Here is a 27,220-nt window from a genome sequence, read left to right on the forward strand (position 1 = left end):
GTTCAGAGTTGAAAATAAACTCACCTGATGAAGGCTTTTCAAACTTGTTCTGAAGATCTCCAATAGCTTTAAAATGGTTAATGGGCAATTTCCAAAAGTGATTAGAAAGTGAGGTTTGTGAACTTAGTATTATTTAAAAGGCTCCACTGCAGTTGTGAGCAAGATGGCTGATTCCATCATCTCTCCACGCTCAAACCCATGGAAAACTACTGTCGTATGGTCTCCTCACAAGGAGCAGCTGTCTGGAGCACATGCAAACGATCTCCCATCCTCTCCTTATCCCAAGAAGTCCCAAGGATTCGGTCTACTCACCAGTTCCTTGGTCTTTGCCATGGTCATTGACTCCACTTTCACAGACCTGTCTTCAGTTCGCCATACCTTCCTCCCGGAAGACTCACCCAGCCAGCTTTCATGCCTAAGGGAGGTCTAGAACTCACAGTCTCCAGCTTTCTAGGCCAACACCTAAAGTTTAATGTTCATTCTGGTCACATCAGGCTGTACTACCTTTCTCTCAAAAGATGACCCAATGTGTCACAGGGCTGTTAGTCTAAGTATAAAATGTTTTCTTATGATAGCTAAAATTGGATGATAGATTATATACTCATAGTTTGATTTTTGGGCAAGCCTACTAAATAGGTAACTGATCTTCCAAGAAGTTTTTTTTTTCTCCAATAAGTGATATCTCTAATTGGCTACTTTATAAGTGCCATAACCAAACCAGAGTAAAGTTGTTCAGGTTTTCTAAATTTATTAATTTCCCCTAGAAAATTTTGACAATTGAGTTCTGTTGCTTCCTAAAAATCAAAGATATATTAAAACATACTATGTGCTTTTCCTGTTCCAGGGAGACAGCGGTGGTCCTCTGATGTGCTACCTTCCAACCACTACAAAGTTTTATCTGATAGGAATCACCAGCTTTGGCTTTGGTTGTGGTCGCCCAAGATATCCAGGAGTTTATGTTAGGACAATTAATTATATACGTTGGATAGATAACTACCTACAGAGTAAAATTGTAACTGTGGAACTTCATTGCCTCTTGATTTTTTTAACTGTGTGGTGGATAGTCTTCCATATTGTGTAAAGTGGCAATTTCTTTCTATTGTATGCAGTGAATTTGTATTGGTCTTTAAACTTATTTGGTTCTTCTTGGGAACAGTATCATTATGAAAATTTGCTTTTTAAAAATACCCATAGAATTTAAATCTATCTTCCATCATATTTACATTCAAATATATTTTATGCCAGTAATTTAAACAAAATTATATATATATATATATATATATATATATATATATATATATATAGTCTATAAATTTCATGACAATCGTATGTTTTAAAATTCACTAAAATATGAAAATGAAGTCAGTTCTTAAACCAACAAATATATGTCATGAACATTGTAGCAATGATTTTCTTTCCAATACATTAGTGAATTTCAAATAAGTCTACCCTAAATTTATACTTCTACACTTTAAAGGATAAAGAAATTATGTTTATTAAGACACTAGATAATTAAGAATATTTTCAAATGAAGTATTCTGAAATTGTTTAGATACTCCACTGTAATATTTACTTCTTTTGATTCTCTCTGTTGAGTATTTCTTGGGAAAAAACATGTGAAGATGTAGAAATTAGAATTTTTTAGACATCAATCTTCCACAAACATGCTTATAGTAATTTTAACTTTGGATTTTAAATATGAAAAAGTTTGATCAGTAACAACTGCTGTGTCTGCTTATTCCCCAAGATAAACCTTGTATATTTCCTTGTAGCAACAGTATATATATGATTCATACATATGCATTAAAATATGAATGTTCTATATACATAAATGTATAAAATGGATACAGCCTAAATTCTTAAATAAACAGTCTTCTTGAGCACGGCAATTTAATTTTTGGTAACTATGCAAAATAATAGTAAACAACAATCTTGCTGAGATGTGAAATCATCACAATTCTCCGAATACTTGAGATACTTGGAGATAATGTATCTGTGATGATACCAGACTGTATCATATTCCGCTTCAGAACACTTTAATACATCTACAGGATATTAGTGAAATGTGTTCTGCTCTTTTTCTTTTTGGGGTTTTTGTTTGGTTGGTTTTTGTATATTATTGTAAAACAAAGCTGTTTTGCTTTTTTTTTTTTTTTAAGAAAGTAGTTTATTTACTAGACTTTTATCATTATTGCTGTCATTTATTTTTATTAGAATAAAAGGCTGTATAAAAGGATGATACCTTCCAGGTTTTGTTTTGTTTTTACAGTTAAAGGCTAAAACATTCATAACAGTGTGCAAGAAGAAAAACAAAACATACAGAAACTTAAAATTAAAAGTTTATATGTATTTGTAAGGACTGGAACTGACAAGACAAGCAGTGAGATGTCTGAGAACAGTAAATACCCAGGAACAAAGGATGAAGGACAGCAACATACCACCCCATTGATTACCACAGTATTGGTCCTGTTGGATTTTTTCTCACAACTGATTTATGTTTGGAGCCAGAGGGAAATGGTTACAAAAATGTCAGCCCCACCAGGTAGACCAGACCAAGAAATCAACTCCCCAAGGCTAAAACTAGTTTTATTGAGATTGGCTATAATAGAATCTTGCAAGATTGTGTCATGCTTCCTCCTCCTCATAGTCCAGTAAATTAGGGAAGTGTCCGAGCCACTTTTAAATGTTACCTGGATGTCCTAGACTTAAAACATGCCAAGGCAACAAAGCTTGCATATTTCCATCCAGGTCATCTTCCCTACTCTACAGAAAATTAATCAGCACCTTTACTTGATGCCCTGCATGCATCAGGGCACTCTGACTTGGTAGCAATATGAGATCAGAAGCAATGCAGACAGAATAGGGTTTGGGAAGTTTTATGACTATATTGCTTTTGCTCATGGAAGGTGGATAGCGTTCTAACTCAGAAGTGAATGAAAGTCCTTGAAAAGCCAAGTGACAGTGGGTTGGCTTAACAAATCTATTTCCTCAAGCCTTTTCGCAAATGAGCTTCAGTACAGCACAAATATGTCCTGCTTTAAGTGCCTTGTGTAATTCTGTGCATAGTCCAGCTCCTTTAATCTATCCATGCCTAGCATCAATTCCTCATTCATGGAACTGATTATATTACAGTCAGTTAAATAAGAAAACCTTCTGGCCTTTATCCGAGCCTGGCTCATCGTGATCCAAAAAGAACTCAGACTCCCTGCAATGACCTGATGTCCAAGGAATCTTCCATCAGAAGAGAACATTACTCCCCATCGATAGCCTGCCAGAGCAGCTTCAAATCAAATTTTAATCTTCCATGCTGTACCATTTCTGTCCGTCATAGCGTTGCAAGCAAACAGCATCTGTTTTGAAACCAAGGATCGTAATTTGCATAGGAGTGAATACCTTTACCTAGTACTTGTTATGAAACAGCATACTTTGGACTGTAAGAAAATCTTTCATTCTCCCCGCAGGGCTGACAACGCGTACCAGCGCTCGCGCACCCGGTCACCTGACCCTTAGCGGCCCTCGCCTCAGGGAGAACGCGCGCGAGTCGGACGCCATTTTGCTTCCTGGACGGATGATGAGACGGAATTTTTGCCCCGCCGCCTTTTCCTGTTGGGCTCTGCTTGTGCTGTTCAGGGAAGCCGCACCCAAAGCCGTGTCCTCTCTGAATCTTACTGACGGTGAGCCCGGCCTCACTCCGACCTCGCGGGGCGTCGAGCTCGGCCCTTGATCGCCAACGTGCCGCCTAGGACGGGGTAGCGTAACAGACCGACCTCGAGAGAAACCCGTCGCCGGAGCGCGCGGGAATTCTTCGAAACTGCCGTACAAACGAGACGCGTCGAGGGCGCGCAAGTGCTAACGGCGTTGTCGGAAACGACTCCGCGGAGAGGGAGGCTGCGAGCGCGCCCAGTCGTGAGTTAAGGCGGGCGCCCCCGGGAAGGGGGCGTCCGCGGGGCTACTGCGGTTTGTGCAACCCTGGTAGCTCACGAAACGCCCATCACGATCGCATAAATAGGCGCGAAAGCGGAGGTGCTGCGGGCGCTTGCTCGCAAGACGAGGGAGAATAAGCGGTCACTACTCCCGAGGATGTCTGTGCAAAGTTGTCTTCTACCAATGCGGGGGTTTCATTCCGTACGGTATTGTCGCTGATACGGCGATTAGGTTGGGGGCGTGTAGATCTCTCCCTCTTCTTTCCTTTTGAAGTGAGGGACAGACATAGAGCTACCCGGGCGCGGCCGCTGCGGATTCCTCAGCCTGTTGGTGCCATTTAATAGGGATGCAATCCCAAATATATGGGCCCAACTGCCCACCCATCTACTTTCTGTACTTCTCAGCCGGTGAATCTGTTGCAAGTACAGTACTAGTGTAGGGGGATCTGAGAAGCCGCTTTGGCCACATTGAGTTTTCATCCCCAAAACGGATATTAGTTCTCAGGCTGCACAGGACGCTGATTTATTTTATTTATTATGCAAATTTATATCACTGCCCGTCTCCCCCAAAAAGGGGGACTGGGCGGTCCACAATAAAAATGATTCATGATTACTTTAGACTCTATCAACATTACAGCTGTGTTTACTATGGGAAAATGCTACTATTGTTGCAAACCGTATTTTCAGACTAACTAGGGCTCTTGAAAAGAGCTTGGGATATCAGTAGCAATTCTAAATAAAAGGGCTGTTACAACTTTTGCCTTTTTACTGTATAACAGCTCCTACAAAGACCTTATAAGTCACAAACATATCAACAAACAAGTCATTATGATGTTAGTAATAAGGTAAATGTGTTCAATCCGTACTTCAAACTATTCATTCATCTCATTGAACCTGATGAAGAAAAGTACTCATTTCAGGGAATTAGGAAGTTAAAATATAGGAAGTAAGTAGTTTATGTATTTAAAAAAATCTGTAGGATTTAGTCATAATATATATCAAAATATTTCATTGTTACTAGTTACTATTTTGCAGCCAAAATAAAAAATATGTAAACCAGTATAGTTTTTTACTTCAACTGGAAGATTTGGGATCAAATCTTCGCTGATTTACCAATTTCACTGGATTTGTTTTTTAATCTGATCAGTGTGTCCGATTCTTGGAGACTGCCTGGACAAGTCCCTGCAGTTTTCTTGGCAAGGTTTTTCAGAAATGGTTTGCCATTGCCTCCTTCCTAGGGCTCAGAGAAAGTGACTGGCCCAAGGTCACCGAGCTGGCTTTGTGCCTAAGGCAGGAGTAGAACTCCCAGTCTCCTGATGCCTTAACCACTACACCAAACTGGCTCTTACCTTTGTGCAAATTTCTTAGTCTAACAATTTTTTTGTGAAAATATTACAAGGGAAAGGGGAACACATATCAACTATCCTGATCATCTTGTAGGAATTGTAGCATGAGATTAAGCTCAATTACTAATGTGGTCTGCTTTATTAGGCACCAATTGTGAACTGCCTGTAAATTCAGAAATACAGTAGGTATTCAAGCACCCTGCAGATGTTTTGTATTACAACTCCAAATCTCTTGACCACTGATCCCACTGGCTGGAGCAGATCAAAGTATAAGTCAAAACTGTCTGCTGGGCTTATTGCTGTTTCAGTTCAAATGTCTGAATTGCGTAACAACTTCTAATAATGAAAGCTGGTGGTGTTTCAGAATCATTAATCTAACAGTATGTGGTCCAGTAATAAAACAAATATTTCCCACCCAGATCAGTTTTAAAAGGGCCCTTAGGCTATTACTTTCTGTATGTTGTCAAATGTTGGTGTTTGCTTTTTGAGCTATTTTAGAACCACTGAAAATTAACAATATAACTACATTTTGATTTCTAGGATGTGGAGCAAGGCCTGCAGTGGTTAACATAACAGCAGAGACTCGAATTGTAGGTGGACCTGTTGCTCAGCTTGGAGCATGGCCATGGCAAGTTAGTCTTCAGGTTTATCGTGTTGCTTCAGGTCGATATTGCCATATATGTGGTGGATCTTTAATTAATAAGAACTCAGTGCTGACCGTAGCACGCTGCGTTAAGAAATGGGTGTATGTATCTTTAATTTCTAAATCTTTTTTTGTTCAGTTTGGAGATTGTAAAGAAATGATTGAATTTTTGAATCTATATGTACAAGGAGAGATTTGGAAGAAGTATTTTAGTATATCTCTAGCCCTAACAATACTGTTCTTGTTCAAATCTTTTATCAACCTATATCTAGAGGCTTTTAATGCACGGAGAAAATATTTTAGGAGAGGGCAGCAGATATAGGATTCCTTTATTCCTTTTCCCTGATATCCTTCCATTATTTGTTGTATAGCAATAATACCCTACATCTATACAACTACTAAATAATTCCTCTAATTACTTAGAGGAATTATTGAGAATTAAGGAAACATATCATTTTCCTTCTTCCCTTTGTGCATCATGTACAATGCAGTAAGTTCAATTCTTTAATACCTTAAAAGTATTCCCTATGTGAAGGGTTTCAGCAGGCCAATTCTTGAGTTCTTCTTCACAGGTTAGTTAAAATGCTGTTCACCAGTTCGTCACTTGGTAGACAAGTATGCTCAGATGAAATTTGCAGTCCCCTTTGTTAATTGTTGTCCTGCCAAAGGTAGGATGCCACCAAATGGTTATATCCTTATATAATATGAAGAGGGCAAGTTAAAGAATGGGAATGGTGTATTCCTATAGCATTGTTTCTCTCCCTTCCCACCAAATGTCAGAGGCTTGAGGAAAAGCATCTACCAGTTACTTTCCTTAACCGTGCAGGGGCTTGGGAGGCTGGGCTGGGGCTCTAGATGGCTAGACCGCTATCTTTCAAGACTATTGTGGTATTTTTTTATTCATCTGGTGTTAATCCTAGTGTTCATCTTTGCATATGTGGGTGTTGATTGCTGGAGAGGAGGTGTTCTGATCTTTTGGCTTTTCTATTGTCTCTTTTGAATGGTATGTAAATGTTATTTACCTCTGTGTGTCTGTTGATGGCTGCTTTGTCTGAGTGCCAGGCTTCCAGGAATTCTCTAGCGTTTTTGGATTTGGCTTGGTTTAGGATGCTCGCAGTTTCCCAGTTGAAACTATGGTTGAGTCTGTCCATGTGTTGTGAGATTAAGGAGTTTTCATCATGTCTTCTGACTGCTAGTTGGTGTTTGTGGATGCGCTCTGCTAGTCTTCTGCCTGTCTGTCCTACATAGTGGCTGTTACAGTCCTTACGCTGTAGGTTGTAAATAACTCCTGTTTTTTCTTCTTGTGCTACTGGGTCTTTTGGGTTACTTAAGATGTTCTGAAGAGTTTTAGTTGGTTTATGTGCTATGGTGATGTCATGCGGTTGTAACAGTCTGTTGGTGGTTTCTGAGATGTTTCTGATGTATGGCAGTGTTACCTTTTCATAGCTTCTGTTGGTTGGGTTGTAGTGGGTTGGGTGGTGAGGCACTTTTTGATAAAGTTGAGGGGGTATCTATTTTGCTGGAAGATGCTGTACAGATGATCTGTTTCCTTTTTCTGGTGTTCTGGGTTGCTGCAGTGTGTAAGTGCTTGTCTGAATAATGTTTTTACACAGCTCCTCTTGTGGGAGGTTGGGTTACTTTGGTAATGGAGCACTTGGTTGGTGTGGGTCGCTTTCCTGTAAACTTGTGTTTCTAACTTGCCATCATTTCCTCTACTGATGAGGATGTCCAAGAAGGGTAGTGTGTTGTTGTTTTCTTCTTCCCTTGTGAATTTTATTCCATTGAAGATATTGATGGTTTTATGTGTTTCCTCCAGTTGTTCCTTTTTTATTATGATGAAGGTGTCATCTACATACTGCATCCATACTTTGGGTTGTATACATGGGAGTGCTAACATTTCTAGACACTGCATTACAGTCTCTGCTATGAGTCCTGATAGTGGTGATCCCATAGCCAATGCTAACATTGTGCCTTGGTGGAATTCTTAAAAATTGAACAGCAGGTACATGTGCCATATTGTAAATAGCTTAAGTGCAGTTCCTATCAGCTTCAAAAGACTTGCTGCTCAAGAAACAAATGATTTATAGAAATAATGTAATTTTGGTTTAAGATAGAATAAGGGACTAATTATGGAAAATTGTATATTCTTGCTGTTTGAAGTCGGAAGTCATTTCTTTAATCTTTAAAAAAAATTCTTCTTGTGTTTCTACACTGTTTTAGTTTTTTCCCCCTTTTTGTAGTTTTTAGCTTTTTTGTAGTTTTTATCTTTGCTTCAAACTTAATAAAAGTTTTGTAAAAAAAAAAAAAAAAAAAAAGAAGAAGAAGAAGAAGAAAAGAACACATGTGCCACATTCCTTGGATTTTGGCTAAGTGTTTGTGATGCTAATTTAGCTGGCATTCTGTATTGTTGTTTTGTCTACTAGTTTCACTGTACCCTGGTATGCAGTTCTACTTTCAGGGCCAGAATTTCCAGTTTCTATTCTTGAACCACCTTTTTGGTTCACTAGCATACACTTGGCTTTCACACATAGCTACAGCTTAATTTGTGAACTCCCTACTTAGATTTTTTGCTTTACAGCAAAGCCCATTAGTTATAGTAGTGAACATCAGGTTTAGAGAATTCAAGAATCTCATTTAACCAGTGCTTAATTTTATTTTTATACCAATTTGTTACTGTTATTCTTAACAGCACTAAATTTCTACCCCCCCATCATTTCTATAAGAATCAGTTGTGCCAGAAATGCACCTGAATAAGTCATTCAGAAGCTCTTCCAACCAATGTAGTTCTCTGCCTCATTTCTTAATGGAAAGCTGCAAAGCTCTATTTTGTGCCTCGTTGGTTCTCAGTGACCAGTTCTGAAGTGATGTGTTTTACATTCCTTTTAGGTAGCTTTCCTTTTGGGTAGATTAAAATGGAACATGTTTTGTTTTGGGGTTTTCTCTTTCCTTCTCTAAAACATATCTCTAGCACACTGGCTTTCCTGCTATGCAACACTTCTTCACCTTCCATTTCATTGTTATCTTGTTTGGCAAATGTCAATTTCTTCCATTTGGGGGATTTTTAAAGTATACTGGCCCATATTCTAGGTGGAAGTGAGTACACTAATTGGCATCTTTCGTTTTATATAATATGTGGTTATATCTGTAAATTATAAATCTTGGTGATTGAGGTTTATTGTCAGTTAAACTACCATATAATATTGCCCTTATATAAATCTACAGTGGGTCTGCATTTTGAATACTGTATATAGCTCCATTCACCACACTTCAAAAAGCATACTGTAGAATGGTAAAGATGCAAAAATGGTAACTAAAATGATTAAAGGGCCATGGTAGCTCCTTTGGAGGAAAGAGATTGAGATTCTTGTCTTAGAGCTATGTTAGGTAAAAGCTAGAGGTTTGTTATAAAATCATGTATGATATGGAAAACAGGTAACGAGTTTTTTTCTCACAGTGTAAGAACTTGGGTTCATCCACTGAAATTAAATACAGGGGGATTCAGTACCAAAAGAAGTATTTCATACAATGTATAATTAAAGAATAGAATTCACTGCCATCAGGTGTGGTAATAATTAATTCAGATGAGTTTAAAATGGGAATGAATGAACAAATTCATGAAGGAGAAAACTATTAGTAGTTACTAGTCTTGCTAGCTGTATGCTACCTTGTGAATCACAGGTATCATGCCTTAAATAGCAGCTCCTTGGAAACAGCAATGGAAGAGGATTATTGCCCTCAATTCTATCCTTTTAAGATTCCTAAATGCACCTGGTTGGAGGCTATACTGGATTCAGTGGGTCCTTCACCTAATCCATCAGTGTTCTTATCTCCTGTATTCATGTCCATATATGCAGATTTATCTTTCAGAGCAAAAAGATATTGTGTGATATTTGTATCTTCTGTTTCTGTATTCCAATTTCCAAATTGAACAGTTAAGAACTTCCAAGAATAATTGCTATAATAAACTCCTAATGGCACAGAACAATACTTACATTGCTATTTTTGTTTAAGAGATCCCATGATAAAATTGCAAGTTTTTTGCTTGGTGGAATTCTTGAACTGAATTAGAATTACAATACTGCAGATTTTAAGATTGCACAAATCTAAAATTATGTAAAGCAGCCACTGACCCTCATTAACTCTACAAAAGATTTTATTGTCCTAGGAACCCAGAATATTGGAGAGTTGTGATTGGTTTACATCATCTTTATAAACCTAATTCTCACACCATAAGTCGTCGGGTAAAAAATATCATTGTCCATTCTGGTTTCAAGTGGGACAGCTATGAAAATGACATTGCGATGTTTAAACTTCTGAAGTCTGTTAAGTACAATAAATATATTCAGCCTATCTGCTTACCTCACATTTTTCATCTAGTGGCAGATAAGAACCCATGTTACATAAGTGGATGGGAAAAGAGAAAGAAAAAAGGTAATTATTTAATCTTTCTGTGGATAGCTTATTAAATGTCATGAACTCAGAAAGCTTTCACATTATGATTCAAGTAATTTCACTTATTATGGGGAATAAGGTGGCCGATATTTAAGGGGTTGGGAGCTACGTTTCTGCCTTCCAGCCTGCAGGAGAGCCACAGCAAGCCATCTGGTGATGTGATGCCATCCCTGGGAGGGATGGGCTGATTTTTAGTTCTTTGGGGCATTTCATGGGTACATATAGGAGCAGGAGCCCCATAGGAAACAAATCACTCCCACACCTACCATTAAAATCCCTGACAGTGGTTCAAAATCTCCATTCTTTAGGCCATTGGGAAGGCAGGGGGGCAACTGTTCTGTGATGTAAACTCTCTTTTGTCTGTCTTCACTAGTAATATAAATTTCAGCCTTATCCTGGGTTCAATATATTATACATAAGCAAACTGAAGATTTTCTATCTTCATAGAATTATTTTCTGCCTTCATAGAATGCATTTTCTAAAAATAAAAGTTTTGTTTTAATCTCATCAACTGAAATAATGAAATAAACTACATTAGGTTGAAGGGTTATTTAATATGTATCACCCAATTAAAATCTTGTTAATGAAAAAGTTTTTAAAGACATTTCATAGGTCCTAACAACCAGAGCTATGGATATTTTTTATTAATAATGATAAGACAACAGTACCTTGATTCCAGCCAATCTCAGTGATTGGGGAGTAGGATCAAGAGGATACCTGTTGTTGTTTATTCATTCAGTCGTTTCCGACTCTTCGTGACTTCACGAACCAGCCCATGCCAGAGCTTCCTGTCGGTCATCAACACCCCCAGCTCCCCCCAGGACGAGTCCGTCACCTCTACAATATCATCCATCCACCTTGCCCTTGGTCGGCCCCTCTTCCTTTTGCCCTCCACTCTCCCTAGAATCAGCATCTTCTCCAGGGTGTCCTGTCTTCTCATTATGTGGCCAAAGTATTTCAGTTTTCCCTTTAATATCATTCCCTCAAGTGACCAGTCTGGCTTTATTTCCTGGAGGATGGACTGGTTTGATCTTCTTGCAGTCCAAGGCACTCTCAGAATTTTCCTCCAACCCCACAGTTCCAAAGCATCTATCTTCCTTCTCTCAGCCTTCCTTCTTCAGCAAAGGATCGTTACCTTGTCGTGGTGCTGGAGCTTGAGCACCTCAATGATGCCATGAGCTAAACCGTGAAGGGCCACCCAAGACGGGAAGGTCATGACAGAGAGGTCAGACTAAATGCGATCCCTGGGGAAGGTAATGGCAACCCACCCCAGTATTCTTGCCGTGAAAACTAAATGGATCAGTACAACCAGAGATATGTCGGTATACCATCGGAAGATGAGACCCCCAGGTCGGAAGATGGTCAAAATGCTACTGGGGAGGAACAGAGGATGAGCTCAACTAGCCCCAGACGTGATGACGCAGCTAGCTCAAAGCCGAAAGGACGGCTAGCGGCCGACGGTGCTGGTGGTGAACGGCGAATCCGATGTTCTAAGGATCAACACACCATTGGAACCTGGAATGTAAGATCTATGAGCCAGGGCAAATTGGATGTGGTTATTGGTGAGATGTCAAGATTAAAGATAGACATCCTGGGCGTCAGTGAACTGAAATGGACTGGAATGGGCCACTTCACATCAAATGACCACCAGATCTACTACTGTGGACAAGAGGACCACAGAAGAAATGGAGTAGCCTTCATAATTAATAGTAAAGTGGCTAAAGCAGTGCTTGGATACAACCCAAAAAACGACAGAATGATCTCAATTCGAATTCAGGGCAAGCCATCTAACATCACAGTGATCCAAATATACGCCCCAACCACAAATGCTGAAGAAGCTGAAGTAGAGCAGTTCTATGAGGATCTGCAGCACCTACTGGACAACACGCCTAAAAGAGATGTTATTTTCATCACGGGAGACTGGAATGCTAAGGTGGGCAGTCAAATGACACCTGGAATTACAGGTAAGTATGGCCTGGGAGAACAAAATGAAGCAGGACATAGGCTGATAGAATTTTGCCAAGACAATTCGCTCTGCATAACAAACACTCTCTTCCAACAACCTAAGAGACGGCTTTATACATGGACTTCCCCAGATGGACAACACCGAAATCAGATTGATTACATCCTTTGCAGCCAAAGGTGGCGGACATCTGTACAGTCGGTAAAAACAAGGCCTGGAGCTGACTGTAGTTCAGATCACGAACTTCTTCTTGCACAATTTAGGATCAGACTAAAGAGATTACGGAAGACCCACAGATCAGCTAGATATGAGCTCACTAATATTCCTAAGGAATATGCAGTGGAGGTGAGGAATCGATTTAAGGGACTGGACTTAGTAGATAGGGTCCCGGAAGAATTATGGACAGAAGTTGGCAGCATTGTTCAGGAGGCGGCAACAAAATACATCCCAAAGAAAGAGAAAACCAAGAAGGCAAAATGGCTGTCTGCTGAGACACTCGAAGTAGCCCAAGAAAGAAGGAAAGCAAAAGGCAACAGTGATAGGGGGAGATATGCCCAATTAAATGCAAAATTCCAGAGGTTAGCCAGAAGAGATAAGGAATTATTTTTAAACAAGCAATGCGCGGAAGTGGAAGATGACAATAGAATAGGAAGGACAAGAGACCTCTTCCTGAAAATTAGAAACATTGGAGGTAAATTCCAGGCAAAAATGGGTATGATCAAAAACAAAGATGGCAAGGACCTAACAGAAGAAGAAGAGATCAAGAAAAGGTGGCAAGAATATACAGAAGACCTGTATAGGAAGGATAACAATATCGGGGATAGCTTTGACGGTGTGGTCAGTGAGCTAGAGCCAGACATCCTGAAGAGTGAGGTTGAGTGGGCCTTAAGAAGCGTTGCTAATAACAAGGCAGCAGGAGACGACGGCATCCCAGCTGAACTGTTCAAAATCTTGCGAGATGATGCTGTCAAGGTAATGCATGCTATATGCCAGCAAATTTGGAAAACACAAGAATGGCCATCAGATTGGAAAAAATCAACTTATATCCCCATACCAAAAAAGGGGAACACTAAAGAATGTTCAAACTATCGAACAGTGGCACTCATTTCACATGCCAGTAAGGTAATGCTCAAGATCCTGCAAGGTAGACTTCAGCAATTCATGGAGCGAGAATTGCCAGATGTACAAGCTGGGTTTAGAAAAGGCAGAGGAACTAGAGACCAAATTGCCAATATCTGCTGGATAATGGAAAAAGCCAGGGAGTTTCAGAAAAACATCTATTTCTGTTTTATTGACTATTCTAAAGCCTTTGACTGTGTGGACCATAACAAATTGTGGCAAGTTCTTAGCGGTATGGGGATACCAAGTCATCTTGTCTGCCTCCTGAAGAATCTGTATAACGACCAAGTAGCAACAGTAAGAACAGACCACGGAACAACGGACTGGTTTAAGATTGGGAAAGGAGTACGGCAGGGCTGTATACTCTCACCCTACCTATTCAACTTGTATGCAGAACACATCATGCGACAAGCTGGGCTTGAGGAATCCAAGGCTGGAGTTAAAATCTCTGGAAGAAACATTAACAATCTCAGATATGCAGATGATACCACTTTGATGGCTGAAAGCGAAGAGGAACTGAGGAGCCTTATGATGAAGGTGAAAGAAGAAAGTGCAAAAGCTGGTTTGCAGCTAAACCTCAAAAAAACCAAGATTATGGCAACCAGCTTGATTGATAACTGGCAAATAGAGGGAGAAAATGTAGAAGCAGTGAAAGACTTTGTATTTCTAGGTGCGAAGATTACTGCAGATGCTGACTGCAGTCAGGAAATCAGAAGACGCTTAATCCTTGGGAGAAGAGCAATGACAAATCTCGATAAGATAGTTAAGAGCAGAGACATCACACTGACAACAAAGGCCCGCATAGTTAAAGCAATGGTATTCCCAGTAGTAACATATGGCTGTGAGAGCTGGACCATAAGGAAGGCTGAGCGAAGGAAGATCGATGCTTTTGAACTGTGGTGTTGGAGGAAAATTCTGAGAGTGCCTTGGACTGCAAGAAGATCAAACCAGTCCATCCTCCAGGAAATAAAGCCAGACTGCTCACTTGAGGGAATGATATTAAAGGCAAAACTGAAATACTTTGGCCACATAATGAGAAGACAGGACACCCTGGAGAAGATGCTGATGCTAGGGAGAGTGGAAGGCAAAAGGAAGAGGGGCCGACCAAGGGCAAGATGGATGGATGATATTCTAGAGGTGACGGACTCGTCCCTGGGGGAGCTGGGGGTGTTGACGACCGACAGGAAGCTCTGGCGTGGGCTGGTCCATGAAGTCACGAAGAGTCGGAAGCGACTAAACGAATAAACAACAACAACTCAGCCTTCCTTATGGTCCAGCTCTCGCAGCCATATGTTACTACGGGGAACACCATTGCTTTAACTATGCGGACCTTTGTTGTCAGTGTGATGTCTCTGCTCTTAACTATTTTATCGAGATTGGTCATTGCTCTTCTCCCAAGGATTAAGCGTCTTCTGATTTCCTGACTGCAGTCAGCATCTGCAGTAATCTTCGCACCTAGAAATACAAAGTCTTTCACTGCTTCTACATTTTCTCCCTCTATTTGCCAGTTATCAATCAAGCTGGTTGCCATAATCTTGGTTTTTTTGAGGTTTAGCTGCAAGCCAGCTTTTGCACTTTCTTCTTTCACCTTCATCATAAGGCTCCTCATTTCCTCTTCACTTTCAGCCATCAAAGTGGTATCATCTGCATATCTGAGATTGTTAATGTTTCTTCCAGCGATTTTAACTCCAGCCGTGAATTCCTCAAGCCCAGCATGTCGCATGATGTGTTCTGCGTACAAGTTGAATAGGTAGGGTGAGAGTATACAGCCCTACTGTACTCGTTTCCCAATCTTAAACCAGTCCGTTCCGTGGTCTCTTCCTACTGTTGCTACTTGGTCATTATACAGATTCTTCACGAGGCATACAAGATGACTTGGTATCCCCATACCGCTAAGAACTTGCCACAATTTGTTATGGTCCACACAGTCAAAGGCTTTAGAATAGTCAGTAAAACAGAAATAGATGTTTTTCTGAAACTCCCTGGCTTTTTCCATTATCCATCGGATATTGGCAATTTGGTCCCTAGTTCCTCTGCCTTTTCTAAACCCAGCTTGCCCATCTGGCAATTCTCGCTCCATGAATTGCTGAAGTCTACCTTGCAGGATCTTGAGCATTACCTTACTGGTATATGAAATGAGTGCCACTGTTCGATAGTTTGAACATTCTTTAGTGTTCCCCTTTTTTGGTATGGGGATATAAGTTGATTTTTTCCAGTCTGATGGCCATTCTTGTGTTTTCCAAATTTGCTGGCATATAGCATGCATTACCTTGACAGCATCATCTCGCAAGATTTTGAACAGTTCAGCTGGGATGCCGTCGTCTCCTGCTGCCTTGTTATTAGCAATGCTTCTTAAGGCCCATTCAACGTCACTCTTCAGGATGTCTGGCTCTAGCTCACTGACCACACCATCAAAGCTATCCCCGATATTGTTATCCTTCCTATACAGGTCTTCTGTATATTCTTGCCACCTTTTCTTGATCTCTTCTTCTTCTGTTAGGTCCTTGCCATCTTTGTTTGTGATCATACCCATTTTTGCCTGGAATTTACCTCCGATGTTCCTAATTTTCTGGAAGAGGTCTCTTGTCCTTCCTATTCTATTGTCTTCTTCCACTTCCGCGCATTGATTGTTTAAAAATAATTCCTTATCTCTTCTGGCTAACCTCTGGAATTTTGCATTTAATTGGGCATATCTCCCCCTATCACTGTTGCCTTTTGCTTTCCTTCTTTCTTGGGCTACTTCTGGTGTCTCAGCAGACAGCCATTTTGCCTTCTTGGTTTTCTCTTTCTTTGGGAGGTATTTTGTTGCCGCCTCCTGAACAATGTTGCGAACGTTTGTCCAGAGTTCTTCCGGGACCCTATCTACTAAGTCCAGTCCCTTAAATCTATTCTTCACCTCCACTGCATATTCCTTAGGAATATTAGTGAGCTCTTATCTAGCTGATCTGTGGGTCTTCCCTAATCTCTTTAGTCTGATCCTAAATTGTGCAAGAAGAAGTTCATGATCTGATCTACAGTAAGCTCCAGGTCTTGTTTTTACCAACTGTACAGATGTCTGCCACCTTTGGCTGCAAAGGATGTAGTCAATCTGGTTTCGGTGTTGTCCATCTGGGGAAGTCCATGTATAAAGCCGTTTCTTCAGTTGTTGTAAGAGAATGTTTGTTATGCAGAGTGAGTTGTCTTGGCAAAATTCTATCAGCCTATGTCCTGCTTCGTTTTGTTCTCCCAGGCCATGCTTACCTGTAATTCCAGGTGTCATCTGACTGCCCACCTTAGCATTCCAGTCTCCTGTGATGAAAATCACATCTCTTTTAGGCGTGTTGTCCAGTAGGTGCTGCAGATCCTCATAGAACTGCTCTACTTCAGCTTCTTCAGCATCTGTGGTTGGGGCGTATATTTGGATCACTGTGATGTTAGATGGCTTGCCCTGAATTCGAATTGAGATCATTCTATCGTTTTTTGGATTGTATCCAAGCACTGCTTTAGCCACTTTACTATTAATTATGAAGGCTACTCCTTTTCTTCTGTGGTCCTCTTGTCCACAGTAGTAGATCTGGTGGTCATTTGATGTGAAGTGGCCCATTCCAGTCCATTTCAATTGACTGACACCCAAAATGTCGATCTTTAATCTTGACATCTCACCAATAACCACATCCAATTTGCCCTGGCTCATAGGTCTTACATTCCAGGTTCCAACGGTGTGTTGATTCTTAGAACATCAGATTCGCCGTTCACCACCAGCACCGTCGGCCGCTAGCCGTCCTTTTGGCTTTGAGCTAGCTGTGTCATCACGTCTGGGGCTAGTTGAACTCATCCTCTGTTCCTCCCCAGTAGCATTTTGACCATCTTCCGACCTGGGGGTCTCATCTTCCGATGGTATACCGACATATCTCTGGTTGTACTGATCCATTTAGTTTTCACGGCAAGAATACTGGGGTGGGTTGCCATTACCTTCCCCAGGGATCACATCTAGTCTGACCTCTCTGTCATGACCTTCCCGTCTTGGGTGGCCCTTCACGGTTTAGCTCATGGCATCATTGAGGTGCTGAAGCTCCAGCACCACAACCAGGTAATGGTCCTTTGCTGAAGAGAGGATACCTACCTTCAGCTAATTAGAAAGAATTGTCTACGTGTTGCAAAAACCAGCATCTTCCTTTCAAATTAGGGAACAACCTTTTTTGTTCCAAAAGTGTCCAGAGTGATGTCTGTTTAGCTCAGCAGGACTATCAGTGCAAAGATTTCAGTTGTTGAAGCAAAGGGATCAGGTTCCAGCAGAAAAGAGCATCAAACTGACACCAGATCTCACCATGGGGCAGGTAGCTTTAGAAGTTTTGGACCACCTGTTCATGGACCTTAAGGGAAATGTAGGTGCTGAGGTTGGTCAGATGGGGATGTGTTCTGGAGTTCAAAGCTTTTCTGAGACAGGTTCATCCTGTCACTGATACCTAGGAATCAGAGAAACTTCTCAGGATTAGAGGTTGCTCATCATCTGCGGAACATTTGAGCAATAAAACAAGTGAGATTCACTGGCTTGTTCTTGGTGTTAATGGTTCCAAAGAAAAAAAAGCTGGACAGCTGTCTTGAACTGTGGACTTTATGGCAGAGGCAGTCCTGCCAAACACTTTACTGGCATTGACAGACCTATCGGAAGTGTATCTTCCTGTCCCCGTCAGATCAGAGTGCTGCTAGTTCCCTAGACTTGCTTATGGGAAGGAGCAGTTTCAGTTCAGGGCACTTCCATTTTGGGATTGCCTCCGCTCTAAGAGTCTTCACAGTTCTGGTTGGACACTTGAGGACCCAGCAAATACATACATATGCACACCTGGACCATCTGTTAGTAAGAATTTCCCCCTTGGAACAATCAGGAACATTAATTAGACCATTCATCCTACACAAACAGGTTCATGGTAAATCAGGAAAAGTACTTGTTGTCTCCCTCAAGACTTGTTACGCCTTGTAAGTCATAATACCCACCCAATAGAAATTTTTTGTGCTGCAAGAATGCAGACTATAAATGCAGTCTGCAATTCGGCAGGTTATATTAGCCAGGAAGCAGTCCTTCTTGGTCCTGGCAAAACCATAGGATACAATGATTGTGGCTCAGGACTCTGTGCCTTGTGCAGTATTACATACCAGACAGCTGCAGTGGTTTTTGCTACCATGGTAAGACCAGTTTGCATTAAAAGCATGTTTAGTTCTGGATGTTCCAGATGCAGTGATCATTTCTCTGCAGTGATGGTTTGTGCTGACCAGTCTCTTACAGGGAATGCCACTGAGGGCTTTGCTATGATCAGTGTCCTAACAGCCAGGAACCACGCTGAGACAAGGAACAGGTCTCTAGTGTTTTATTACTGATACATAACAGAGAATCCTAACAAACTGAAGAAGCGTGGGAAAACCCAAACATATAAGCCCCAAATATTAAGGCGGGCCCAATCTGTGTCTCTTTGAATGGCCACCTAATTCCTCAGTACTACGCATGCGCTTTACAGCCTGGATGGGAGCCCCCTGCTTGCCATCCTCACTCATGACAATCAGTCACAACAGATGCCAGCTTCTCAGGCCAGGGAGCTCACTTTTAGAATCATTCATTTTAAAAACTTTGGTCCCCAAAGGAATCGATTCTCTCAATTAGAGCATTTAATCTGGCATTAAGAGATTTCATTCTTCAGATTGAGGGATGTCACATTTTGATTTGCACCATTTGTCCATGAATTCTTAACAGTCAAGGAAGACAAGGTTAAAGGAACTGCAAAAAGAGGTATATTGCTTATTTCTCTGGGTGAAGAGAATCTAACCTCCCCTGTCAGCAGAATATACAAGAGGAATGCAAAATATTTCTGAACACTAGCTAATTCAGTAGAACCTGTTGCAGGAAGAATGGTCGTTGCAACCAAGGGTTTTTCAGAGTCATGGAAAGGTAGAGAGTTCCTCATGTCAATCTTTTTGCAACAGCAGAGAACAGAAAAGTGAGCCCATTCTCTCAGTTCGATGACATGAGGACAGAAGGGGCCAATGCTCCTTGGCCACAAAGCTTATTATCGGGTTTTTGTTGGTTCAAGTTTTATCAAAGGTGAGTCATAAAGTGAGGATGCTCAGCACTTGAGTGATCCTAATTGCCCTCTTTTAGCCCAGGAGGCCTTGGTTCTTGATGTTGGTTGAGATGAATGTAAAGGATCTGTGGTACCTTCCAGGGTAATTGGACGTTGTAAGCCCGAGTGACTTCTCTGTACCTGGAACTAAATGGTGATTTGCACCATTCCTGGCCTTCCTGAAGCAACAGGTGAGACCAGTCTGGCTTCTGTGCATACAAGCACCATTCACATATATCAGTTGGAGAGCCTGTGTGTGCTGGTGCAGGGGAAATAAGTGATCACTGACAGAAGCAGTGGTTCCTCAGCTCCTAGCTTTTCTCAAACATGGCTTGGATAGCAGGCTGAAGTCATTATGTTTCACAGCCAGGCAGCTGCTCTGGGTTCCATACTTAAAGATGAGCAGGGAAACCAGGTTTTGGCAGAAAGTGGTTTTGTGAAACTCTTCCTCAGAAGGACAGGACTAATATATTATTCAGCATTTCTCTTTAGATTTGACCTTACAGTACTTTTGAGGGCATTAATGGAAGCACCTTCAAGTACATTAAAAGAATTTCTATTAATATATTAACTTGGAAAACAGATTTTTTTGGTGGTGATCATGTCAGCCAGAAGAGAAGGTGAACTGGGGGCATTCTCAGTGTGTTTTCCACTTGGATAGGATGGTGTTTTAAAAAAAGCAGTACTTGTTTTCTTCCAGGTTAATTCTGAAGTTTACAGGTGTTTTTACCTAATTTTTGCTCAAATCCTAGTCATCCCAGGGATAGAGTCTGGAATAAATTAGATGTACAATGATGTTTACACAATTATCTAAAATGTAGTCTTAGAGAACGCAAGACAGGGAGCTTTTTTCTCTTTTACAAAATAGGGAGTGCTTATTTTTTTCCCCCTCCTTTTATGTTTCACTTAATGTAAGTGAAACATAAAAGGAGGAAAAAAATAAGCACTCCCTATTTTGTAAAATTGCTACAATGTATGTAGAGTGGGGTTCTATACAATCACTGATGGTTTTTCAGATAGATATATAGATAATAGGTGTGTATCTCTTGGGCATTCAGAAGTAGTTTTTTTAAAAAAGTGTGGTCATCAGGTACAAAAAAGGCCTTTTCCCCTTCATTACCGAATGAGGTGAAGGCCTAGGACATTATGCTTAGAAAACAGTACTGGATCTAAAACTGCCAATGCTCTGCATTTTCCACAGGGCTAGTTTTATTGCAAAATAAGCAACAGAGAATTTGTAGCATTTAAAGATTAACAATTTTATGATGGCACTAGTTTTTATGAACTGCAGTTCAATTTATCTGATACTCCAAGTTTTATCCTTAGCAGAGTTTGTATCTATGTATGTTGTTTGTGGGTTAGTAAACAGGATTAAGAAAAATGAAATACAAGAAGTGTAGATAGTGATAATTACCCACTGGTAGTGGCCTTTGACCTTAATTTTTACAATGCATGTGCATTGCCTGTGCATTCAGTGAAGTAAACTATAGTCTTTGAACATTTACTCTTTAATACATTTGTTAGTCTTAAACAGCCTTTCTCAACTTTTTGACCCTAGAGGAACGTTTGAAATATTTTTCAGGCCTTGGGGAGTCCCTGCACATTCAGCCTCAAATATAGGCCAGAAGTTACAAAATGATTATATTTGTTTCATGTGTTGGCCTGTATATATGCATTAACAATGTTCTTAAACTAAAATAAAGAATGAAAGTTACCTCTTTAATGTGAAGTTTCCCAAATTTGAAATAAACTTTTAAATAAATCAAGATCTCCCAGGGAATCCTAGTGACCTCTCGTGGAACTCTAGGGTTCCTCGGAACCTTGGTTGAGAAACCCTGGTCTTAAAGGTTCCACAAAATTCTATTTGTTTTGATGGCTGCTCATTTAGGAACTTGTTGAAGAATGTTGAACACAGCATACTTCCACATATTTTGTGTTTTCTTTACAGGCAATATTCAAACTGAATTACAAGAAGCTCAAGTAAATATTATTCCACTACATATATGTAATAAATATGAATGGTATGAAGAAAGATTATCAACTAATATGATTTGTGCTGTCTCTCCAAGTAATAGCTGTGAGGTAAAATAAAAATAATTTATTTTTATAAATTGTGTGTAATATATAGAGTTGTTTGGGAGTTGAGCAGTGCCTAAATTGAATAACTAATAAGGAAATAAATTAACTTAAAAGAATTTGCAAATCCATACAATAATTTTATTGTAAACTGCCCAGAGTCCCCCTTTTGGGGGGAGATGGGCAGTAATAGAAATGTGAATAATCAATCAATCATGCTGAACTTTTAAAATAAGAAATATCTCAAAGTAATTAACTTTTTTCAAATTAATCATCATGTACAATATTGAAACAAAAAAACAGAAAATACAAGATTATATTTTTAAGTTTACAATCTCAAGGGAGTAAATTGAAGGACTAGTGAAAATTGTGTTCTGAAAATACAATTCCAGGGGAGGAAAGATCTGAAAATAATGCAAATAACATTAAACAGTGATTAGTACTGAAATTAAGTACTCTTGTGGGCATTTAAATTATTTTTAAATACCCACATCAGTAAATCTAGCAATAGTTCAGAAGCAGGGATACACAATAAAATTAGCAGAGCTTTACAGAAAGCATACTGATTTATTTCCATTCAGATTGTATAGGCCACTCAGTTTTCATCCAAAGCATCAAGGTGGTATACAAACTGCGTAAGAACTTTTAGCTTGATTTTGGAGATAAGCTTATTGAGTCTGTAACTGATACTCCAGGAACATTATTTTTTTTAAGTAATATACTGCAGGTACACTGTAATACAACTAAGGCAAGATTACCGAATTCAGACTTTGCAGATATGTCCAAATTTCTTTTTTTAATCTATTTTGATTGAAAATTTTGATTATAAGAGTAAAAACTAATACAAACTAAACTTAAAGAGAAAGAATAAAAAGTGTAAGAAAAAAGAAAAGTGAGAATGTAATTAAGAAAGAGAAAAGAAATATATAAAGAAGTGACTTCCAACATCAAAAGTACAAACAAATTTAGTGGCTCTCTACCCCACTATAAGGTTACAAACAAATATCTCTTCATCCCATATCCCATCCCTTATCTATAGACAAATCCATAAAGCATCAGCTTTTCAGTCCAGACATCAGGAAAAAGTCCATAAAAGATTGCCAGAAGTAACAACGTATATTGTTTTAACCTTGATCAAATAAATCATCTTTATATTCCTTTCTTTTACTTTAACAGTCTTAATTTTTAGTTCATTCAAATATTGTCATAGGATTTGATTTCTCTCCAATTCTTCCTTGTCCCATTGCACAAATTTCTTCAAGGCTTTAACAAGCCTCTTTTGTAAATCCAATAAGAAAAAATCATCCAGGTCACTCTCTTGGTTTTTCATTTGTATTTCCCTTTTGATTTTTAAAACACCAGCCAGTTTCTTTTGTATATCCAGTAAAGCATCCTTTTCCAAGTTCTTCTCTTAGTCTTTCATTTGTAAATCCACTTTCAGTACCATCTCTATGTTGTCAGAAAAAAATTGATCCACATCTGTCATTTCTTCAATAATATCTTTTGGACATAGTCTATAGAGGCAGACATCATTACTGACACTGAGGAGATTGTGGCTATTAATTTCTGGCTCCATTCTTCAAAAGTCTCTTTTAATATTTTCAGTGTTATAGTGTTTTGCATCATTTTGTCAGTCCCAGTAAATAAAAACAGGCTTGTATTTTTTTTCCCTGTGCTTAGGAACTTTAGTTCCCTCTAGTGTCAAGTTTCTAAAATCATAAAATTACTTTACTTTGTTATGTCTTGCAATAACCAAAACAAATCTGTTTTGCACAAGAAGCTGTTTATTCTTTATAATTAGTTCCAAAATCTTAAATTCCAGTATTCCAAATTTATCTGGACCCTTAATCCGATCATAACTTTCTAAGATCAAAATCTTATTTAGCTTTTTGCTGTCTATTTCAAATTCTTTAAATTCTTAAACTTACGATTAAAATTTTCTTTCATTCAGGATTGAAAGTAAACTCACACAGCATTTTCAGATTTATCATTCCAAAGGTCTCTAATAGCTTAGAAGTAGTTAATTAGCAATTTCCAAAAATGATTAGAAAGTGAGGCGAACTTTCTGTCCTTCAAAAGGCTCTGCAGTGGTTGTGAGCAAGAAGGCTATTCCCATTGGCTCCCAGTGCTCAAACCTGTGGGAGACAGCTGTCCTGCCAAGAACATCCATTCAGAGCATATGTGGATGATCTCCCATCCTCTCCTTGTCTGGAGAGGTTCCAGAAGAACCAATCTACTCACTGGTTCTTTGTTCTTTGCTGCGGTCATTGGCTCAGCTTTCGCGGAGATGACTTCAGTCCGCCTTTCCTCCCCTGGAAGTCCCAAATATATCCAAATTTCTTAGAAAGCAGCATTTCCCCTCTTATTCTGTTTTTTTCTTTTTGCCATTGATGCAATCTGACACTTCACTGACCATTTTATCTGCTGCGGTGAGGAGATGCCTTAGGGAGTGGGATTGGCCAAGATCCTATTACCCCATTTAGGCTGGTACAAGAGTGCCCATTCCTCTTGGAGCCCAAGATACTGTCCTTCAAGGCCATTCAGGTTTGGGCAACAGTAGGGTTCAGTTCTTTCAATCCAAGATCTCCCCTCCTGCCATCAAGTCTAGCCAATTCCTGACTCAGGCTTTTAAAGAGGAATCACCCTGATTAACAGGTAGGATTCACTGGGGTCTGCATGTTATGGTGGGAAAGAGACTCCCTCTGCACCAGGCAGCCTATCATCTATTAGTTGTGCTAATTTTAAACATAGGATTGCCACTCCTTGGTCTCAAAAGGCTGTTTAAAATAGCTGAACTACAGGTGACAAGCAGGGATGCATTTGGTGCAAAGTGGAAAGCTTCCTCCATTTCACCATGCAGCCCCACCAGTACTTGTCAGCTATTTATAGGGCTTCCTTAACAGGCAGTGGAATCTACATGGTGATCTCCAAGCAGGGAGAGGATGCAGGTAAAGGCGAGAACATCAGCTTATTTGGATCAACTTAACCTGCCTCTTTACTTAGATCAACTTATTCACCCTCCCCTTCTTCTGCCACTTCTTCCAGTCCTGGCAAGCTCTTGGCAGCTTGTACAGGGTCTGGAGCAATTTTTGACAGATTTCTACACCTCTGGGTCTAGCCATATGCCTTCTCCCCAGTTCAGTTAAGGAGAGTGATTGGTTGATGCTTTCCAACAGGCTGCTAGAGTTGGTAGGAGAGGAAGGCACAAAGCTGAATCTACTGTTTCCTTTTCTTAATTTGCTTTGCATTCAGTAAATGAAAACATCACCATCTGGTGGCATCTTTCCTGTTGCAAAATAGGGATCTGCAGTAGGAAGAGAGCTGTGTTAGTTTATGGTGGCAAAAAAATTAGAATTCTGGGGATAGCGCCTTTTCTGAATAACATATTTTATTTAAAAAAAGAGTTTTTATGAGCTGCAGCTGTGCTGGCTGGGCCAAAAATTATGTATTATTGTTCTTAATAAGTAGCAATACTTTTCTGAAATTTTACAAATGGAATATAAGTTTCCTAAAAGGGCTAAATGGCCATATGCTCAGCAAAAACATTTGGTATGTTTGTTGTTTGGCCCCAACTACAGAATCATTGATTGTATCGGAGACCTTCATAGAGACTAGATAACAATTAGTGACCATTATAAATCAAAACAATTTACAAAAACAAATTTAGATAATATTTAAGAAATCTAGAATATAGAATTGGAGTATCCTGTGTTGCCCAAACCATAGCTACAGGTTTTAAGGTGTATTAGATACGTTTCATATGATTTAAAAACTAACTTCACTACAAAAAGATCTTTTGGGGGGTTTATTGGACCCCTCAAAAATGTTTTTAAAAGATCATACTTCTCTGATGGAGATGTGAAATCTGAATGCATATGCCATGGACATGCCCACTGGTAATTTCTTCTTATTATTATTACTTCTTACTACTATGGTGTCAGGTTTTTAAAAGGAAGTTAAGGGTCAAAGACATGAAATACTTCGGATATTTTGTGCTTGGACTGTTAAGAAATAAATGATTATGTATTCCTGGAAGCGTATTTATATACCAGATTCTAAATGTTGGCTTAACGATTTCTCAACTCTCAGCCTTGAATTGGCTTTGTATCAAAAGGCAGACAAGATCAAATGCTCTGATTTCATATAGTCTAGGTTCAATTCACTGTTTTAAAATTGATTGGTAACCGTTTGTATTAATATAAAATTAAGGGTTTGAAAATATAGAATGGCAGAGGAACTTTGAAATATGAAAATTTTGTATTGTCATTTATGGTTCTTTTTACTATTTACTTTCTTTGTTTTCTTTTTTCATTTGTTTCTTTGAAGTTTTTGTGTTTGTAGGGTTTTTAATTTTTTTCTGTTTAGGTTTTTTTATTCTTAAGCATTATTTTATATCAGCTCCATACTATTTTTAAGCATATAGGGTTTTTTTAAAACAGTTTTGTAGTCTACTATGAATATGTAATATGTCAAGAAAATTGTATTGATGTTTCTAAAATTGAATAAATAATTGAATTCTTTAAAAACATCTTTTGTTAGCTTAAAGGCCTGGTGATTAGCACTTTATCTGAGCCAAGCAGGAGAGTCCTATATCTCAGAATTTCAGGATGAACATTTACCATGAACATTTGACTTTTTCCATATTTTTCATATTCCAGGCAGACAGTGGTGGACCTTTGATGTGCTACTTCCCAAGTGTATCTAAATACTATCTGATAGGCATCACCAGTTTTGCCAGTGGCTGTAATCAACATCATTATCCAGGACTCTATATTCGTACAGTTAGCTATAGAAAATGGATAGATTTACATCTTCATGATAAAACCACAACAGTGAACATCCAAAGTATCCTAGTTCTTTTAACTATGGAATGGGTAACCTTTCACCTTCTATAAATAGAAATGTTCTTAGATTATTTAACCTTTATGCTAGTTTATTTAAACAATATCAACTGATGGATTTTGTAATCTATGGCTTTACTAGCCCAACTGCACTTAAAATATGTATTTCATCTGTAATTTTAACTATTAAATATTTCTATATCATTTCTCGTATTAAATGCCTGAGAGTTTGTTATGTTGTGTGGTATAAATTAGCTGATGTTTTCTTTTAGCACATAGAAAGGGAAGACCAAACACTTAAGTTGAAGCTTGGTATGGTATATGAATTCTTGGTACAATACAGTATAAAAGGTTTTTTAAAAGGCTGTAGAACTCTCTGCAAAAGGATAGAGAAATTAACAACATCCAGTGGTCCCATGCTGTGAGGTGTTCTGGCTCCCTTGAGCATTTTTCTCTAAATTACAAGATCTGTCATATCAATCAACATGGGGGTTGAATGAAAAGTAATGCCTGCATCTTCATACTGCGCTAGATTCTTCTGCAGGAAATTGAATCAGAGAGTAGTAAACTCACCCTTGAATTCATTTCAGATGTTGAACATATCCATGAGTACCTCTGAGCAGTTTGGGACTCAGTACTGGATCTCTCAGTGGTTGCAAGGGATTAGTTCTTTGTTTGGAAAAATCAAATAACCAGAATATCTGTAGACACACAGGAAAGCCATGTCCACTGTTACACCAGAGTTACAAGGTATGTAGGCATGCT

At 39.3% G+C, this 27,220-nt stretch overlaps 3 protein-coding genes across 3 annotated transcripts in view; 2 read left to right on the forward strand and 1 right to left on the reverse strand.

Annotated features, from left to right (window-relative positions):
- The window catches only part of LOC134490068 (transmembrane protease serine 9-like), a 62,958-nt gene extending 61,721 nt beyond the window's left edge, over positions 1-1,237 (forward strand). The window contains exon 10 of the mRNA XM_063292952.1: positions 845-1,237. Within this exon, the coding sequence (XP_063149022.1) occupies positions 845-1,081 (237 nt within the window). The 3' untranslated portion in view covers positions 1,082-1,237. The remainder of the gene's footprint in view (positions 1-844) is intronic.
- Positions 1-27,220, reverse strand: part of ATF1 (activating transcription factor 1) — a 364,083-nt gene that overhangs the window by 253,048 nt on the left and 83,815 nt on the right. The gene's annotated exons all lie outside the window — the stretch shown is intronic.
- On the forward strand, positions 3,572-26,521 carry LOC134490070 (transmembrane protease serine 12-like). The gene is made up of 5 exons (XM_063292953.1): positions 3,572-3,674; positions 5,810-6,014; positions 10,078-10,343; positions 21,487-21,620; positions 26,273-26,521. The coding sequence occupies exons 1-5, from the start codon at positions 3,572-3,574 to the stop codon at positions 26,507-26,509; spliced, it is 945 nt and encodes a 314-aa protein (XP_063149023.1). The 3' UTR covers positions 26,510-26,521.

The sequence above is a fragment of the Candoia aspera genome, chromosome 2, assembly GCF_035149785.1.
Source record: "Candoia aspera isolate rCanAsp1 chromosome 2, rCanAsp1.hap2, whole genome shotgun sequence".
Classification (NCBI taxonomy): Eukaryota; Metazoa; Chordata; class Lepidosauria; order Squamata; family Boidae; genus Candoia; species Candoia aspera.